General features: G+C 48.5%; 2 protein-coding genes across 2 annotated transcripts; one reads left to right on the top strand and one right to left on the bottom strand.

Moving 5' to 3' along the window:
- The first annotated feature begins 5319 nt into the window (after nt 1-5319).
- On the top strand, nt 5320-12126 carry adam17b (ADAM metallopeptidase domain 17b). The gene is made up of 18 exons (XM_084560869.1): nt 5320-6318; nt 7176-7308; nt 7408-7541; nt 7635-7723; nt 7807-7987; nt 8200-8330; nt 8449-8535; nt 8620-8730; nt 8834-8978; nt 9057-9148; nt 9250-9402; nt 9623-9822; nt 9898-10001; nt 10089-10223; nt 10676-10806; nt 10884-11051; nt 11136-11192; nt 11277-12126. The coding sequence occupies exons 1-18, from the start codon at nt 6207-6209 to the stop codon at nt 11646-11648; spliced, it is 2535 nt and encodes an 844-aa protein (XP_084416995.1). The 5' UTR covers nt 5320-6206; the 3' UTR covers nt 11649-12126.
- A 384-nt stretch (nt 12127-12510) lies between these two features.
- On the bottom strand, nt 12511-18149 carry LOC311499750 (cleavage and polyadenylation specificity factor subunit 3-like). The gene is made up of 18 exons (XM_084560871.1): nt 17970-18149; nt 17590-17653; nt 17417-17514; nt 17206-17334; nt 16547-16724; nt 16373-16462; nt 16151-16301; nt 15763-15938; nt 15494-15652; nt 14431-14577; nt 14193-14345; nt 14005-14113; nt 13759-13857; nt 13337-13431; nt 13167-13254; nt 13024-13090; nt 12819-12915; nt 12511-12737 (listed from the first exon to the last, which is right to left on the bottom strand). Exons 1-18 carry the CDS (start codon nt 18038-18040, stop codon nt 12645-12647), a joined length of 2064 nt encoding a protein of 687 aa, XP_084416997.1. The 5' UTR covers nt 18041-18149; the 3' UTR covers nt 12511-12644.
- Between the last annotated feature and the right edge of the window lie 611 nt (nt 18150-18760).

Genomic DNA, 18760 nt, shown 5'->3' with positions numbered 1-18760 from the left:
GGTTCCCTGCAGTCAGAGGGAACTGTTTCCTCGTTCCTCTCTCTTACCTGACTGACATGATCCATATGAGATGATGTAGTTCTACATCTGTCCACTAGATGGTAATAACTATATGAACATTAACTAAACTAGAACCAGATTCACAAAACACCCTGAGGTTCAAAGTAGTTCCTAACAGTCAGACTAACCCTAACCCTTCCTGGTTCCATAACACCAGCCATACCAACTGTGGCGTAAGTCAGCCTCGTGTTTATATGAGCTGGCTCCCAGAGTAGCCAGTAGAGGGCGCTACGAGAATGTTTACTGTTACTCATGCAGTTCTTCTTATATAAAAATAAAGTACTGAGTTGATGCTAAGCAGACGAGCCTCCGTCCGTCATTGATAAATGCAAACCCACATATCACATGGTGTCAGAAGTGAACGAAGTTTTCTCTGGAGCACTTTGTTGCGGATTAGCAGCTGGTGATGGCGAAATTCCCGGCGCCGGAGCAGTTTGATTTTGCCAAGCCGGAGGACTGGCCGAACTGGAAGCAACGGTTTCTGAGGTATCGAGTAGCCACTAAGCTAGATAATGAGTCGGCCGACATCCAAGTGAGTGCGCTGATATACTCCATGGGCCCAGAAGCAGAACAAGTGTACAAGTCGTTTAACCTGACGGAGGATGAAGGTGATGAAGATTTTGACTATGTATTGTGCCTTTTTGAGGAGCACTTCGTGCCGAAGCGAAACGTGATTTTTGAGAGAGCGCGTTTCCACTCGCGGACCCAAGCGGCAGACGAGTCAATTGAACAATACATACGGCACCTGTACGATCTCGCTGCTCACTGTGACTTTCATGAGGAAGAAGAGGAGATACGAAACAGGCTCGTCATAGGAATCAGAGACAAAGATCTTTCACTCAAACTGCAAATGACCAGTGATCTCACATTGAAAAAAGCTGCGGAAATAGCCAGACATTCTGAGTTAGTAAAGCTCCAGAACAGTAAGACTGGTGCGACAGGACACATCGATGAAGTGAAGACAAAGCCATTTAAAAGTAAGTGGGAAAACAAAGGGGCTACTGGCGGGCATAACACAAATGACAGAAGAAAATGCGGCAGATGCGGACGCACTCATAACAGAGACCAGTGCCCAGCAAGAGATAAAGAATGTAACAAATGCCACAAAATTGGCCATTTTGCTGTCAAATGTAGAACAAAACAAATTCATGAAGTGACTGAGGAGCTCGACAGCTTGTTCTTAGGCTCTGTAAATGAGACTGTTAATCAGAGTACAGTAGATGAAGTCATCACCGACACAGAGCCACCATGGCGTACCACGGTAGTGATGTGTAAGACTGCAGTCAACTTTAAGATTGATTCCGGTGCAGACACCACAATAATAACTGATAACGGACTCCGTGGAAAGCCGAAGCTGAGACCAGTCACATCAAAAATTGTCAGTCCAGGCGGAAAAGTGGACAATAAAGGACAGTTTTTGGCTTGAATAAAGGTAACAAAAGGAGGGAGAACAAAAGACTGTCATTTCAGAGTGATAGTGGCAAAGTCAACATGCGACAACTTGCTTAGTAGGTCAGTGGCAGCTTACCTAGGCTTGATACAGCACATTGGAGAAGTGGGTGTGTATGGAGAGCTGGGACTGCTTAAAGGTGATCCTGTGAAGATAGTCCTTAAAGAAAACGCAAAACCATACAGTGTCGCAGCACCCCGCCGTATACCCATACCACTCCTATCAAAAGTCGAGGAGGAGTTAAAGCGGATGGAACAGAATGGCATTATCGAGCGAGTGACTGAGCCAACAGAATGGGTTTCGCTGATGGTGCCAGTGCTCAAGCCGAATGGAAAAGTAAGGATTTGTGTAGGACTCACTAAGCTGAATGAAAACGTAAAAAGAGAAAGGTTTGTCCTTCCAACGGTCGACGGTATTCTGCACAAGTTAGCTGGAAGCTCAGTCTACACTACGCTGGATGCAGCCAGTGGATTTTGGCAAATTGCCTTGGATGAAGAAAGCTCAAAACTGACCACGTTTATAACTCCAAAAGGTCGCTATTGTTTTAAGCGGCTCCCCTTTGGAATAACTTCCGCACCAGAGATATTCCAAAGAAAAATGCAAGAGCTTTTGCAGGACCATGATGGAACAGTGGTCTACATGGACGATATCCTGGTGTTCGGAGCCTCAATGGAGGAACATGACCGTAACCTGAGAAAAGTCATGGACACCATCCACAGGTCAGGCTTAAAGCTTAACCGACAGAAATGCAAAATGAGACAGAGCTCACTCCACTTCTTGGGTCACGTGATTGGCCGGGATGGCATTGCTCCATGCCCACAGAGAGTCACAGCCATCACCGCCCTGGAAACACCGAACAATGTGTCTGAACTGAAACGAGTACTGGGTATGGTAAACTATGTCGGCAGGTACATACCTCATTTGTCAGACATCCTGCATCCTCTTAATGAACTGTTAAAAACAAATGTGACATGGATGTGGGGCCCTCAGCAGGAGGAAGCTTTCAGGACAGTTAAAACGTTGATATCCTGCGCACCTGTACTCCAGTACTTCGACCCAAAGCAGCCCACAGTAGTAGGCGCCGACGCATCAAGCTACGGACTCGGTGGCGTACTGCTGCAGGATCATGGAGGTACGCTGAAACCTGTAGCTTACTGTTCTCGAACGCTCACTGAAGCGGAGAAAAAATATGCTCAGATAGAGAAGGAATGTCTCGCTGGGGTGTGGGCTTCAGAGAAATTCTACCTTTATTTGTGCGGATTGGAAAAGTACAGACTGTTAACTGATCATAAACCTCTGGTGACGCTCATCAACCACAGAGACTTAGATAGAGCTCCCCTGAGATGTCAAAGACTTCTTATCCGCCTCATGAAGTTTAACCCTGTTGCTGAGTTTGTTCCAGGCAAGAACCTGATCATCCCTGACACCCTCTCAAGGCACCCACAGCCCAATGAGGATGACACCGGACTTGAGGAGGATGTCCAAGCATATGTGGATGCTGTGGAAGAGCAGGAGAGAAACAAACCAGTGTTAGAACGCATAAGAGAGGAGACGGAAAAAGACGACTCCCTGCAGCTCGTTAAAAACTACATCAGGAGGGGGTGGCCACAACATGAAAGAAATGTCTCAGTGTGTGCTGTGGACTATTTCAAAGAGAGAGGCAGTCTAAGTGAACAAAACGGACTGTTAAAGAGAGGAAACCAGATCGTGATTCCACAAACACTGAGATCTGAGATGCTGGAAAGGATCCACCACGGGCACCAGGGCATGACCAAATGTCGCCAGAGATACAGAGATGCCGTCTGGTGGCCAAAGATCAGCCAAGCAGTGACAGATAAGGTGCTGTCATGTTCTTATTGTAACAAACACAAACCAAGCCAGCACCGTGAACCACTCATTACCACACCGTGTGTGAGGTTAAAGGCAAAAACTTCCTTGTAGTTATGGACTACTACTTGAGATGGCTGGAGATACTGAGCCTTACAAAGATCACAAGTGAAGCAGTCATGAGCAAGCTCATGAGCATTTTCACATGATTTGGACTTCCGGAAGAACTGATTACTGATAACGGCCCTCAGTTCGCCTCCCAGCAGTTTAAGGATTTTATGTCCAAATATGACATACAGCATATAACTTCAAGCCCGTACTACCCCCAGACCAATGGGTTGGCCGAGCGTGCGGTACGAACAGCCAAAAGCATCTTGAGACAACCAGACCCTCAGCTTGCTCTTCTGAGTTACCGGGACACTGCTACAGAACCGACGAAAGAGAGTCCAGCCAGACTCCTTATGGGAAGGCGACTACGGACCACAGTCCCCAAGCTCAATCACCAGTTGAGGCCAGCTTGGCCTGATTTGTCGACTGTGAAGCTGAATGATGCAAAAGCTAAAAGAACCTATGAAAGATCATACAACAGGAGATACTCAGCAAAGCCACTTCCTGCTGTTGACGTGGGTGACAGAGTACGTCTCAAAACTGACACTGAAAAGGAATGGAGCCAGTCTGGGGTTGTCCAGGCTAGAAGTTCAACACCACGTTCATTCGTTGTGAAAATGCCTGGAGGAGAAACCATCAGACGGAACCGCAGGCAATTGCAAATTGTCAACAAAGAACTTGATGAGACTCAACCGGTGACAAGCTCAACTTCACCAGACCGCAGTGTTATCACTCGCAATGTCCCAGACCCTGCTGGTCTTGAACCAGAGACCGCTGTTGAGACACGCACACCAGGAGTCAAAGTGACTCGCTCTGGACGTGTAGTGAAACCTGTTGTCAAGCTGACTCTTTAGTTAGTGGGAAGGGAAGCCAAATGGGGCAGAATAATCCCCTTTTCCGTTCCACCAGGGAGTGGTAGTCCACCCACTACCCTGTAGCCTAGAAATGTGTTTCATTATGTTATGTATGATTGAAAAAATGGGATGGATGAATGAGAAGGGTTGATAAAATAATTAGTTTATTACCAGAAATGAGGGAAGTGTTAATTTGAGTGACTTGAAATTTAAAGTTACTATTCAGAATATGTTTCAGAAGTAATCGTTAAAGTTCAGAATTCATAATATGATGCAGAATGTTCCTTTGAATTTAAAAGGGGGAGATGTGGCGTAAGTCAGCCTCGTGTTTATATGAGCTGGCTCCCAGAGTAGCCAGTAGAGGGCGCTACGAGAATGTTTACTGTTACTCATGCAGTTCTTCTTCGATATATAAAAATAAAGTTCCGAGTTGATGCTAAGCAGACGAGCCTCCGTCCGTCATTGATTAATGCAAACCCACATATCACACCAACATATCTGTCATTTGTGACATTTTTTAGAGAACTGTTTAAGTTTGTATTGTGGTGTAGGTGAGTTAATAAGAGGAACCAGAAGCACAGTTAGTAACTTTACTGAACTCACCGTAGAAGGGAGGGACTGGTGAGAAGTTTGATGACTAGTTTTGCTCCAGTTTCTGGTTGTTAACAAAGAGTCATGAAAGATTCTCATGGGTTATATCCACAGAGTCTCCTATTTAAAGATAAGATAAGACATGTTTATTTATCCCACGCATGGGAAATTTCCTTGTCACAGTAGCACGGAATTTGGCAAATATATATACAGAAGACAATGACAACTTCGACATGGTTAAAAAAAGAGTTACCAAAACGACACTATACAAATTTGAAAAATATATACAAAATAACAATGCTCTGAACAATGCTCTGAAAAATATATAGAGAAAAAACTAGAAATATAAAGACATTCTGTATATACAGTTTGCCAACGGTGGAATAAAACTCTACAAATAAATAATTACTTAAACTATGAGATGGTGAGGTTTGTGCAAAAAGGCAGATTTATTTATTTGTGCAAAAAATGATTGACTCAGGCTGGTGTTGTTCAGCCTGATGGCAGCTGGGATGAATGACCCGCGGTGGCGTTCTTTCTTGCAGCGTGGATGGAGCAGTCTGCTGCTGAAGGAGCTGCTGAGGTCTGAAACAGTCTGATGCAGTGGGTGAGAGGGGTTGTCCATGATTGATGTCAGCTTGGCTAACATCCTCCTCTCACCCACCTCCTCCATGGAGTCCAGAGAGCAGTCCAGGACAGAGCCGGCCCGTCTGACCAGCTTGTTCAGTCTCTTCCTGTTCCTCTCTGAGCTCCCACTGCTCCAGCAGACCACTGCATACAGGATGGTAGAAGCCACCACAGAGTCATAGGAAGTCCTGAGCAGTGCCCTGCACACTCCAAAGGACCTCAGTCGTCTAAGCAGGTGGAGACAGCTTTGGCCCTTCTTGTACAGGGCGTTTGTGTTGCCCTCAAACTTCCCACAAGTCTTTAAGAACTGAAGAAGCTACTCGGATGAAACGTCTTCTAAAAAAATACTCTACAGTCCAGTTACTTCTTTTTCTAAACGCTTTTTCGGATTTGGTGCCTGTGCTTTTACTGTGAAGGCCGTCGGGCCTACTTCCGGCCTGCCTCCCCGGTTCTCGCTAGCTTTCCTGGCCGCTGTCGGGCTTCCTGGTTCGGGGGAGAGGAGGCGGATTTCCTGCGCGTCTCTGGACCAAACAAAGAGTTTTATTTACATTTAAAACTAACTTTAACTCAGAGTCAGAGAAATGCGACTTAAATCTGATGTTTTTATCTGAACGCTTGACTTTGTTCAGTTTGACGCGTCGAGGCTGAGCCGAGCAGCGACCTCCGTCCTCCCGTTAACAGCCGCCGACATGAGGCCGGGGATCGGCCTCCTGACCCCGGCCGTCGGCCTCCTGACCCTGGCCGTCGCTTTGACCGAGGCCGCCGTGTCTCCGTCCGCTCACAGCGAGGACCCGGAGCTCGGTGAGTTTCTACCTGGATCCAAGTTACAGCGAGAGAGGGGGCGGAATGTATGGAGGACCAGTGGTGTCAACCATAAATAAAAGTTATGGATTCATTCACATTATGACATAATAATTCATGATTTATTTAATTATTGTTAAATCAAAACCTTTTAGGCACAGTTATCAGATTTAGTTTTTATTTATTTAATTTTATAACAGCTGTTCCTCCTTTAAAGTGTCACTGCCTGTACTCTTCTGTCCGTCATCACATTAAGCCCCGCCCCCAGACGATCTGATTGGCCCGTCATGATCAGTAGCAACAATAATAACAACAATAATGTTAATGTAGAGCAACACTAAAGTGAAATGATGTTAGAACCTTGACTTTGAGTTTTACGTCCTTGTTCTAGTGTTGACTGTGTTACATGTTACGGGTCTTTTTATTTTATACTATTTTATTTTACTAGAGTTTTACTTACATTTTATTATTTTTTACTATTATATTTTACTAGCTTTTTACTTTTACTGTATTTTATTATTTTATATTACTTTATTTTACCAAATCTTTACTTATATTTTATTTTATTATTTTATACTGTTATTTAATTTTACTAGATTTTTACTTTTATTTTAATCTTTTATATTTTCGTTTTACAAATTTTTTTACGTATATTTTATTTTACAAAATTTTTACTTTTATTTTATTCAGTTTTATTTTATTTTATTATTTTATATTGTTTTATTTTATTTTATACTGTTTAATTTTATTTTACTAGATTTTTTCTTTAATTTAATTTTATTTTACTAAATTTTTACTCTTATTTCATTTCATTTAATTTAACTGGATATCTTACCGACTGACTGTTTGGGTCTCAGCGTCCCTCGGCTCGATGCTGGACGACTTCGACGTCCTGCGCCTCTCCAGCCTCCAGACTCACTCCGTCCGCCGCCGTGACCTCCAGACTCAGACCCACGTGGAGAAGCTGCTGACCTTCACGGCCCTCCAGAGGTCAGACTCCTCCTTTAACCTTTGACCTTTGACCCTTTGAGTGTTTTGATCCCTGACATGCTGAGAGCGCCCCCCCGCTGGCGCCCCGTGTCTCTGCAGGCAGTTCAGACTCTACCTGAGAACCAACGACCAGCTGTTCGCCGACGACTTCAGAGCCGTGGTCGTGGACGAGGACGGACAAGAGCGGAGCTACCCGGTGGACAGACACAGCTACTTCACGGGACACGTCATCGGTGAGTTGTAGTCTCAGTTTGACCAGGAGGAGGAAGAGGAGGAGGAGACACAGTAAAAGATAATAAAGACCCTTTCCGTCTTTTGTCCTCCAGGGGAGGAACACTCTCGTGTTCAGGCTCATCTGGACGACCACGAGTTCTCAGCTCACATCCTGACGGACGAGGGCGAGTACAGCGTGGAGGTAGATGAAGATGATGATGATGATGAGGGACGTGGTTCTTCCTCTGGGGACCATGAACGTCTGACCCTGTCTTCTCTCTTCAGCCTCTGTGGAGGTTCACGTCGGCGCCCCCCGATGGTCGACTCCTGGTCTACCGCTCAGAGGACATCAGGAACATCAGCCGTCTGCAGCGGCCGTCCGTCTGCGGCTACGTGACCTCTGACCCCAGCCGCCTCCTCCCCGACGGCGTCAGGGCGGCCATGTTGGAAGAGCAGGAGGAAGAAGGTCAGTCTTCTCCCATGCTAATACTGTTAGCATACGTCTGTGGCAGTTTACATTCAGTAAATTAGCGGTTAGCAAACAAAATACGTTCATGACCAGTTTTAATATTTGAATCCAGCACACAGAGGTCTGCTCTGATTGGCTACTCTGATCCAAATGGAGCGACCTGATTGGTCTAAACTGTCCCTGTCTCTGTCCTTGTCCCCATGTTTCAGAGTCTGTCCTCAGAGAGAGACGTCAGCTCCACGACCACAACAAGAACACGTGTCCTCTGCTGCTGGTGGCCGACCATCGCTTCTTCAAACACATGGGACGAGAGGAGGAGAGCACCACCCTCAACTACCTGGTCAGAGCTCTGGGGGCGCAGCTCCCCCTTAGCACACCCTACACCCCAACACACCCCACACCCCCACACCCCCACACCTTCCACCCCAACGCCCTAACACCTCTGGCTGTGTTTTCAGATCGAGTTGATCGACCGAGTGGACGACATCTACAGGAACACGTCGTGGGACGAGGAGTTCAGTGGCTATGGGGTCCAGATCCAGCAGGTGAGGAGCTGATTTAACCTTACTGCTCCGTTCCCTGTTTGTCTTTTCAAAATAAAACCAACTTCCTCCGCCGTCCGCTGCCAGATCATCATCGAGAAGAGTCCGACTCCCGTGGCTCCAGGAAAGAGTCACTTCAACATGAGAGGAAGTCCAGTGGAGGACAGAGACGTCTGGGACGTCAAGAAGCTGCTGGAGGTAGCGCTTGATGAGCTGACATGCTAACAAGATGCTAACAAGATGCTAACTTTAAGACAGAAACCTTTAAGCAGTAGCTCTGTGCTCGTCCGTCTCCTTGCAGCAGTTCAGCGTAGACATTGCAGAGAAGGCGTCCAACGTCTGCCTGGCTCACCTCTTCACCTACCAGGACTTTGACGAGGGGACACTGGGTCTGGCCTACGTCGCCCCGTCCAAACCCGACATCCCCGGAGGTCTCTGCTCCAAAGGTGAGTCCCTCCGCTCCACCCTGCGTTCTGCCTCATCACCAGAGGAGCTCGAGTATTAAAACCTTTGTCCCTCGGCAGCTTGTCCTTCGACCGCTAACGAACACGGGTCCATCTACCTCAACACGGGCCTCACCAGCACCAAGAACTACGGCAAGACCATCCTGACCAAGGTCTGAACCCAGTCTATTACATATCAATGATATTTTAGCTAAAGTCTGCTAATGATTAGCCTTTGAACTGTGACGAACAGGAAGTGTTTAACTGTTGACAGGAAGCAGATCTGGTGACGACTCACGAGCTCGGCCATAACTTTGGAGCGGAGCACGACCCGGACAACATCCCGTACTGCGCCCCCCGAGAGGACCAGGGGGGGAAGTACGTCATGTACCCCATCGCTGTTAGCGGAGACCACGTCAACAACAAGGTGCTGCTCCTGGTTCCTCCTCAGACACCTGGAAGACGCATGTTCATAGCATGGGTCCTAGCATGCTCCTAGTGTGTACCTGTTGCTAATGTGTATCCTAGCATGAAGCTAATGTGTTCTTACTGTGTGTCCTAGTGTCTAGCTAGTGTGTATCCTTGTACATATCCTATTATGGGTCGTAGCGTGTATCCTAGCGTGCTAACCCTGTCCCTGTGTCCAGCTCTTCTCTAACTGCAGTAAGCGCTCCATCGTGAAGCGTCTCCGCTCCAAGGCTCCGTCCTGCTTCAGACTCAGGAACATCAACGTCTGTGGGAACTCTCGGGTGGAGCTCGGCGAGGAGTGCGACCCCGGGCTCCTGCACATCAACTCGGACAACTGCTGCACCGCCGACTGTCGGCTGAAGCCCGAAGCTCAGTGCAGGTCCCACAGGACGCTCAGTGATCACGTCCCGTAGTGTCTGTCCTCTGTCTGTGACACTCTCGTCTCTGTGTCCAGTGACAGGAACAGTGCGTGCTGTAAAGGTTGCCGGTTCGAGTCCAGAGGTGAAGTGTGCCAGGAGCCCATCAACGCCACCTGTAAAGGACACTCGTACTGCACAGGTCAGCCGCCGCCGCCGCCGCCGTGTCTCAACGCCTCAAACTGATCATGAACCAGAGACCAGTTCAGTTCTGTGTGTGTGTTGACAGGAGACAGCAGCGAGTGTCCTCCTCCGGAGAACGCCGCCGATAAGACCATGTGTTTGGACAACGGGGAGTGTCTCAACGGAGAGTGTGTCCCGTTCTGTCAGGCCGTCTTGAAACTGCAGCCCTGCGCCTGCAACGGTACGACCACCTACCGACCTGCCAGCAAGAGTCTGTTATTACATTTGAACATATTAGTTCAAAAAACAAGTCACATTTAAACGTCACATTACCCACAATCCTCTCTGCTCCACTCTCTTGAAACTAGAGAAGCTTCTCTTTCCATTGATACCAGGCATCACATATCTGGAGCTAACCAGCTAGCCTCAGCTAACAGAGAAAACACAAAAACAGACTTTAAGTGTCTCAGTCTTCATGTCAGAGTTTCTTCTTCTGTCTCAATATTTAATCAAAACCAAAACGTACTGACAACAAATGTAGCTGATCTAGTTTTATTATCTTCTGTCCTTTAGAGTCTATCCACATGATTCTACATCAACTATGAACCACATGGTGACTTGACTGATAGAATCTGAGCCCTTTGTCTCAAGTTTACCTCCATCTAGTGGTCTAACGGTGTTTTTTTCCCCCAGAAACCAACACTTCCTGTAAAGTCTGTTGCCGTAACAGCGGCGGCGTCTGTGCTCCCTACCAGGACCAGGACGGCCACTTCCTGTTCCTGAGGAAGGGGAAACCCTGCACCGTGGGCTTCTGTGACGGAGCGGTGAGCCGAGCGACCAATCACACGCTCCCTGGCTCCCCGGCTAAACTCTGACCTCTGACCTGTGGTCCTGTCTGCAGGGGAAGTGCATGAAGCAGGTGCAGGACGTGGTGGAGCGTCTCTGGGACTTCATCGACAAACTGGACATCAACACGTTTGGGAAGTTCCTGGCGGACAACATCGTGGGCTCAGTGGTGGCGTTCTCCCTCCTCTTCTGGGTCCCCTTCAGCATCCTGGTCCACTGTGTGGTGAGACCCTGTCCCCCGTCTGTCTCAGTCTGTCTCTGTCCTCTGTGTGTCCTCCGTCCTCTGAGACGTTCTTTGTTGTTTCAGGACAAGAAGCTTGATCAACAGTATGAGCAGACGACCAAGTCTCTGTTCTTCCCCAGTGTGAGTTCATCTCATCCATCATTCATTCATTCATTCATTCATTCACATACATCAAAGCTCAGGTTTCACTCTCTATTTTCCCAGAATGCCGAGCTCCTGAGCAGCCTGGACTCGGCGTCCGTTCGCATCTTCAAACCTCCAAACTTCGGCGCCGCCCCCCCGCGGCTCCAGCCCGCCGGCCCCCAGCAGACCAGCACCCCCCCAGTCTCAATCGCTGACCCAGGCCACACCCCCCCGCCGCTGGACACCATCCACGAGGACCCCAGCCTGGACTCCCACCTGGACGAGGACGCCCTGGAGGAGGCGTTCGGGCGCCCGTCGGGGGCGGCGGCGGGCGGGGCGCGGCGCTCCTTTGAGGACCTGACGGAGAAGAGCGCGGCGAGTCGCAGCGAGAAGGCAAAACTGTTCCGGCTGCAGCGGCAGCACCAGATCGACAGCAAGGAGACGCAGTGCTGAGGCGCGTCTCCACGGCAACGGAGACACGCCCACTCCGACGTCATCGCAACAGTGTTCCACCGCGCCAACGCCAGCTCCTGAACGCACCACAGGACACGGTGACAGCTTCACCAGCAGCCAGAGAAGAAGAAACTCACTTCCTGTTTACATTCATCCAGGAGTCTGTTAGTGCCTTGCTCAAGATGCTCTGCCACGGGTTCTAGTCTAGAAACTTCTGACGTCTCATGTTTTATAGAAAAGAGCCTTTAAATAATAATAAGCTTTTATATTTTATTACGTAAATAAATAAATACAGAACTTTAACGGTTTAAATCTGACGTAGTTACGAGCTTCATGTTGTTCCGTTTAAAATGACAATCACTCCTCTTCTTCGCTGGTGTTCAGTATTTAATGTGTTTCTATGGAGACGACGCTCTGATGCCAAAGAAAACATTTGGGAGAGAAATAAAGTTTTTTTAAAAAAAAAGAATTCCCAAACGTCCTGCCATGCTTTTTTGTTGTTTTTTAAGAAACTAAAAACGTCTCGAGGTGAAACTCAGTAGGCTAACTGATTAGCATGCTAACGTCCAGGTTACGTAAAGTTTTTCTGGAGTCTCTGTGTGGGCGGGGCTTAATGTGATGGACGGAAGAGTGACAGTAATCATGTGATTAGTTTGAGTTTCTCCTAATTATAATTTACTATTAAATACTTTACGGTCAAGTATATTATAACACCAGCAAATGATTCTCAATTATCTCATAAGATTTGAAGATAATTAGTTAAATGGTTAAATAATAGATTCAGAATTTTAATATTTTGACTCACGAAGTCGTGAATTAGTAAATTTTACGTCGATGATAAACGAGTCAAACCAGAATCAACTAAAACTTACCAGACACATGTTTATTTTTACACATGGACTAAAAAAAAAATAATCATAACGTTGTCATGACAACAATAACAAAATCAGTAGAAAAGTGCCTCTGGTGGGCGTGGTCAGTTTGAGGGGGCGTGCCCTATGAGAAGGCGGGGTTAAGGGCGTCGTGGAGACGATGGACGGCGACTTCAATCATCTCCCTCAGAGTCTCGTCTTCCTCACACGTCACCGACTGTAACACACACACACACACACACAGGTCAGAGGTCATAGCCAGTTCACTCTCTGGCTCCGCCCACCACGCCACACTCACCCGTGTCTCTGGGTCGATGGACGCCGTGACTCCATCCACCGTCACACTCAAGTTCTTGTTGTCTTTGAAGTTCACACATTCGTCCCCGAACATGTCGCTGCAACGAAAAAAAAAACGATGACTTTTATTTTGAAAATCTGTGTTCCTTCCTCTAAGAGACTCCACCCACCTGGTTCTCCCCAGAGTTAAAAACAAACCAACTCACTGCAGCATGAACTCCAGACGCTCCACAAACACCTCCACGTCGAACGCCTCCCTCCGACCTTCCACGACTGAAACAAACAAACAAACGTTAGAGGCGCCGTGAGGTCACTGAACGTCTCGGGCCGTCGTGTTGCGTTTACTGACACTTCTGGGAGTTGGGGTTGGACTGGACCTCCAGCACCACCGTGGTGACGGCGTCGGCGTACATGTCGTTGAGCGGGTTGGCGATCCACTGAGCAGGAAGTCAGAGAGACGTTAGTAAACATTTAAATAAACACAAGACGCTGCGTTCAGGGACAGTCTGCGACTCTGACCTCCAGCAGCACCATCCCAGCTTCATGGACCAGAGTGATGCTCTTAAAGATCTTCACCGTGATCTTCTCTGCTCCCTCCACCTGCTCCACGTCACCTGAGGACACATACGGCGGCCATCTTGTTTGATAAGAGCAGGAAGTAGCGCCGACGTAAACATTGATCGGACAAAACAGAACTGCTAATCATCTGTAAACCCTTGTCTATCTTTTAGCCTAGCATGCTAGCAGGGTTAGTCTAGACTGTTAAGCTAGCAAGATTAGCCTCTAAACAGGAAGACTCTTAGCCTAGCATGATAGCAAGGTTAGCCTTTATAGCTGCTGACTTTTAGCCTAGCATGCTGCAGTTGAACAGTTGTAGCTTCAGTTTCTGCTGGATAAAGCAGCAAGGACACCGAGTCCAGGTGAGTCCAGGTGAGCCTTACCTGTCAGACTACGTAGCTGACTGACCAGCAGAGAGATGGGTCCAGAGAAGGGGACGGCCTGAGTCTGTGTCACTGTTCCCATGGAAAGATCTGTGTAGTCTGAAGGAGAGAGAACAGGAGTCAGGAAAGAACCAGGGAACCTGAACGCAACACAGGGATGAGTTCAAGGGTTCAAGTTAACAGCAGTTTATGTTTATATTAATAATAAAGGGTTAGGGTCATTCATCAGAGGACCAGGTTACTGACTGGAGAGGTCGGAGGGCGTCAGGATGTGGTAGTTGAAGTTCCTCTTGACCAGGATCCCTGAGATCCTCTGACCCTGAGCACACTTCCTGTCGGCCAGAGAGCCCATCACCTGAAGCAGAGCATGCTGGGAGTTAACAGGGCCACCGCCACACTATCAGACCTGGATCTGGATCTGGATCTAGACCTACCTTTGCCAGTTTCTCTCCTCTGAAGTTGAGCGTGACGGCCTCTGTGTTTCTGGGGTTGTGGACCTCGATGTGGACCTCGTCGTTGTCTTCGTACTCTCGGATCAGCGCCGCCTTCAGCCGGGCCATCTCGTTCTGCTCGCCGTGGACCAGGATCTGTCGACAGAGGCCCGGAGCTGTCAGAGACTTGCGTGGTGCTGGTAGCATGTTAGCATGTTAGCATGGAGTTAGCGCTGTTTACCACGTGAGGAGGTTTGAGGGCTCTGATGAACTCGCTGGTCTGCTGGTAGTCGGTGTGAGCAGAGAAGGAGATGTAGTCCACCGACATCTTCAGAGGAAGCTTCTGACCGGACATGGTGGAGATCTCATCTGGCTCCGTCATGATGTGCTGCAGGAGACGACAGGTGACGACAGGAGACGACAGGTGTCAACAGGAGACGACAGGAGGCGACAGGTGTCAACAGGAGACGACAGGAGACGACAGGAGACAATAGGTGACAACAGGAGACGACAGGAGACGACAGGTGACGACAGGAGACAATAGGTGACAACAGGTAACAACAGGAGACGACAGGTGTCAACAGGAGACGACAGGAGACGACAGGAGACAATAGGTGACAACAGGTAACAACAGGAGGCGACAGGTGTCAACAGGAGACGACAGGAGGCGACAGGTGTCAACAGGTGTCAACAGGAGACGACAGGAGGCGACAGGTGTCAACAGGAGACGACAGGAGGCGACAGGTGTCAACAGGTGTCAACAGGAGACGACAGGAGGCGACAGGTGTCAACAGGTGTCAACAGGAGACGACAGGTGTCAACAGGTGTCAACAGGAGACGACAGGAGGCGACAGGTGTCAACAGGTGTCAACAGGAGACGACAGGTGATGACAGGAGACGACAGGTGACGACAGGTGTCAACAGGAGACAACAGGAGGCGACAGGTGTCAACAGGTGTCAACAGGAGACGACAGGAGACGACAGGTGATGACAGGAGACGACAGGTGATGACAGGAGACGACAGGTGATGACAGGAGACGACAGGAGACGACAGGTGTCGACAGGAGACAACAGGAGACGACAGGAAACGACAGGAGACGACAGGAGACAACAGGAGACAACAGGTGTCGACAGGAGACGACAGGAGACAACAGGTAACAACAGGAGACGACAGGAGACAATAGGTGACAACAGGTAACAACAGGAGACGACAGGTGACGACAGGAGACGACAGGAGGAGGGGGCGCTGGAGGAAAGAGGGAACAATGATGTATCCAACATGGCGTCCAGGGGGCGGGGCTTACCTTGGCCAGTGTCCCCTCTACACAGTAACCAGCGATGATGACCCCGTTCCTCTTGTCCGTGCACCAGCTCTCAAACAGTTCTCTGGACAAACCGCTCTGCATCATCCCAGGGGACGCCATCACCACGCTGGGACCGATGTCGTCAAAGTGGTCCATGCTCTGCAACGAAACGGGGGCACGTCAGCTGCTTCCTCACAGACCAGAGCGGACCGCACGGCCTACCGCCGGACGTCCTACCGCCGGACGGCCTACTGAGCGCGTTCCCTGACCTTTAAGTTGCTGATGTGCTTGAAGACAAAGGGGTTGTTGATGTTGATGGCCTTGCGGATCTTGTCGTTCATGGCGTTGATGTAGGTCTGGTAGACTGCCATGCACTTCCTGGCCAGGGACGAGGCGTAGTAGATCGGGATGTCATGGAGCTCAGGATGGTTCTGCCAGTACTCGTCTGGGTCAGACAAGAGAGACCACTTAGACCCTCAGACCCTTTAGACCATCAGACCCTTTAGACCCTCAGACCCTTAGACATTCTAGACCATCAGACCCCCTAGACCCTTTAGAGCCTCAGACCCTTTAGACCCTCAGACTTTCAAACACAGACCCTTAGACATTCGAGACCCTCAGACCCCTTAGACCCTTTAGAGCCTCAGACAGACTCACCTAGGATGAGGAGCAGCTCCTGGGCTCGTCCCAGAGCGAACACGGGGATGAGGCATCGACCTTCTCTGTTGACGATGTCGTGGACCGTGTTGCAGAACCGGGCCTCCCTCTCCTCCCTCTTCTCGTGGATGTGGGTCCCGTACGTGGACTCCTGACGGACACAAGGAGGCGTCAGAGCAACGAGACCAGACCCAACCAACACCTGTCCCGACGTTTACTGACCGTGATGAGGATGTCCGGCTTCACGCTGGGGATCTCCGCCGCCATCAGGTGACGGTCCTCCTGGCGGGAGAAGTCTCCGGTGTACAGCAGCTGATCGGAGACAGACACGGACCAGATGATTGACAACGTTCTACTTCCTGGTTCTGTCCAGCTCTACTTCCTGCTGAGACTGACCTTGACGCCGGCGATCTCGATCATGAACATGGCGGCTCCCAGGACGTGTCCCGCGTGGTAACACCAGAACTTGATGCCGGCCACTTCCTTGACCTCGTGGAAGTTGATGGTCTCGATCTTCTCCATGCTGTCCTCCAGGTCTGTCTCCGTGTACAACATGTCGTCTGCAGAGATGTTACTGCAACACACACACACACACACACAGGTCCGTCCTTATAATCTGTCCACACACACACAGGTCTGTCCCTTAAACCTGTCCCCACACACACACACACAGGTCCGTCCCAATAATCTGTCCACACACACACAGGTCTGTCCCTTAAACCTGTCCCCACACAGACACACACGTCTGTCCCTTATACTTGTCCCCACACATACACACAGGTCTGTCCCTTAAACCTGTCCACACATACACACAGGTCTGTCCCTTAAACCTGTCCACACATACACACAGGTCTGTCCCTTAAACCTGTCCACACACACACACAGGTCCGTCCCAATAATCTGTCCCCACACAGACACACACGTCTGTCCCTTATACTTGTCCCCACACATACACACAGGTCTGTCCCTTAAACCTGTCCACACATACACACAGGTCTGTCCCTTAAACCTGCCCCCCTCACACACACAGGTCCGTCCCTCTAATCTGTCCCCACCTGACTTTGACGTAGTCCGACAGCAGCCAGCGGTAGATGGCTTTGGAGGCGTGAGTCATGAAGGTCCGACCCTTGAAGCTCGTCTTCTGGAGGAACCAGGGCAGAGCTCCACAGTGATCCAGGTGGAAGCTGGAGGAGGAGGAGTGGGTTAACCAGGAAGAGGAGGAGGAGGAGGAAGAGGAAGAAGGAGGAAGAGGGTCTCTGAACTCACTGGCTGATGAGCAGCAGGTCTATCTCTGCCGGGTCGATCAGGTCGATGTAGGGCAGCGCGTCCATCCCCTCCAGACCTGGATGGATGCCACAGTCCAGCTACAACACAAACAAACATGTTTCTAGTCTGACTCTACCGTCTAACAGCTGATGTGATGGAGGACGCTCAGTCACCATGATCTTCCGTCCCTTGAACTCCAGGATGATGCAGGACCGTCCCACCTCCTGACCGGCTCCTCTGAACACAGACACTCATCATGTGACAAATACATTTAAACCCTCCAAGACCCGAAACCAAACTCCATTCAAAATTCATCCAATTTAAAAAAAAACAAAACAAAACTCCGATTAAATAAAAGTTACTTAAAGCCGAATTGAAAAGCTGCTCCCGGGGATTCATTAGAAGTACTGAACGTGTGTATTTAATTCTGTATTCTCGTCTAGTTTGAAAACAGATTTCATAATTAGATGATTTCTTTATGGAGTTCTGTCGCGGGAGCAGCTGACACTGAGCGGCGCTAAGCGGTGAATCAAGCCGAGGTGTGTGAACTCACAGCGGGCGGATGAGCAGCTGGTCGCTCTCCTCCGCTGGAACCGTCGCGTCGGGTTTACGTTTGGCCGCCATGGTCGCTCTGAAACCGGAGAAACTTTAACGAACACACCGGCTCATAGCTCCGTTAGCTCCGTTAGCTCCGTTAGCTCACTGCACCGCGCCGAGATACAAAGTTCCTCTTAATGCTCCGTTTCCGGTTCCTGATGAAATCGCTCCGTGTAGAAAAATGAGTCGGAACTTATTGGTTCCGCCAGATTTTTATTTATTTATTTATTTTTTAAATTTAAAACATTTTTAATAATTTTTACTTAGTTAAACTATTATAACTTATAAAACCATTAAGACTTAACATTAATATAGTTTATATTTAAAATGTTTCAACAAATTTACTTATTTATTCCAAAAACTTATTGATTTATTATAAATTAACACGTGTCACTAGATGGAAGAAGATGATGAAAATGAAATAAAAAATAAATATTAAAGGAAGAAAAAGAAGAAAACAAAAGAAAGACAAAGAAAAGCAAAACAGTAAGAAAATAAAAACGAGAAATACAGAAGAAACAAAGAAAAAGAAAAAGATGGCAAGAGGGAAACAAGAGAAAGTCACAAAATAAAACTGAGGAAAAAGAAGAAAATATTAAAAGAGAAAAGAAAGAAAGAAAGACGTGTCTCATGTGTCGTTATTTTATATTTCAGATGAATATTTAAACACATTTTATTAATTAGAAGTAAAGCTTTTCTCTTCGTTACTGCTTTTTATTGTTTTCAGCTTTTCAATCACAACGAGGA

The sequence above is a fragment of the Chelon labrosus genome (genome assembly GCF_963514085.1).
Source record: "Chelon labrosus genome assembly, chromosome: 14".
In the NCBI taxonomy this organism is placed as follows: domain Eukaryota; kingdom Metazoa; phylum Chordata; class Actinopteri; order Mugiliformes; family Mugilidae; genus Chelon; species Chelon labrosus.
The sequence above is the reverse complement of the archived record's forward strand: the minus strand, read 5'-3'. Positions and strand labels throughout refer to the sequence as shown.

Bases quoted from the DNA above. Each gene is read 5' to 3' on its own strand.
- adam17b (XM_084560869.1), top strand. From the start codon at position 6,207: ATGAGGCCGGGGATCGGCCTCCTGACCCCGGCCGTCGGCCTCCTGACC. The intron at 7,988-8,199 runs GTCAGTCTTCTC...CCCATGTTTCAG, and splicing joins GGAAGAGCAGGAGGAAGAAG to AGTCTGTCCTCAGAGAGAGA. The intron at 10,224-10,675 runs GTACGACCACCT...TTTTTCCCCCAG, and splicing joins GCAGCCCTGCGCCTGCAACG to AAACCAACACTTCCTGTAAA.
- LOC311499750 (XM_084560871.1), bottom strand. From the start codon at position 18,040: ATGGCGGCCAAACGTAAACCCGACGCGACGGTTCCAGCGGAGGAGAGC. The intron at 17,654-17,969 runs GTGAGTTCACAC...GTCTGTGTTCAG, and splicing joins CAGCTGCTCATCCGCCCGCT to AGGAGCCGGTCAGGAGGTGG. The intron at 14,114-14,192 runs GTAGGTCTAGAT...GCTCTGCTTCAG, and splicing joins GAGGAGAGAAACTGGCAAAG to GTGATGGGCTCTCTGGCCGA.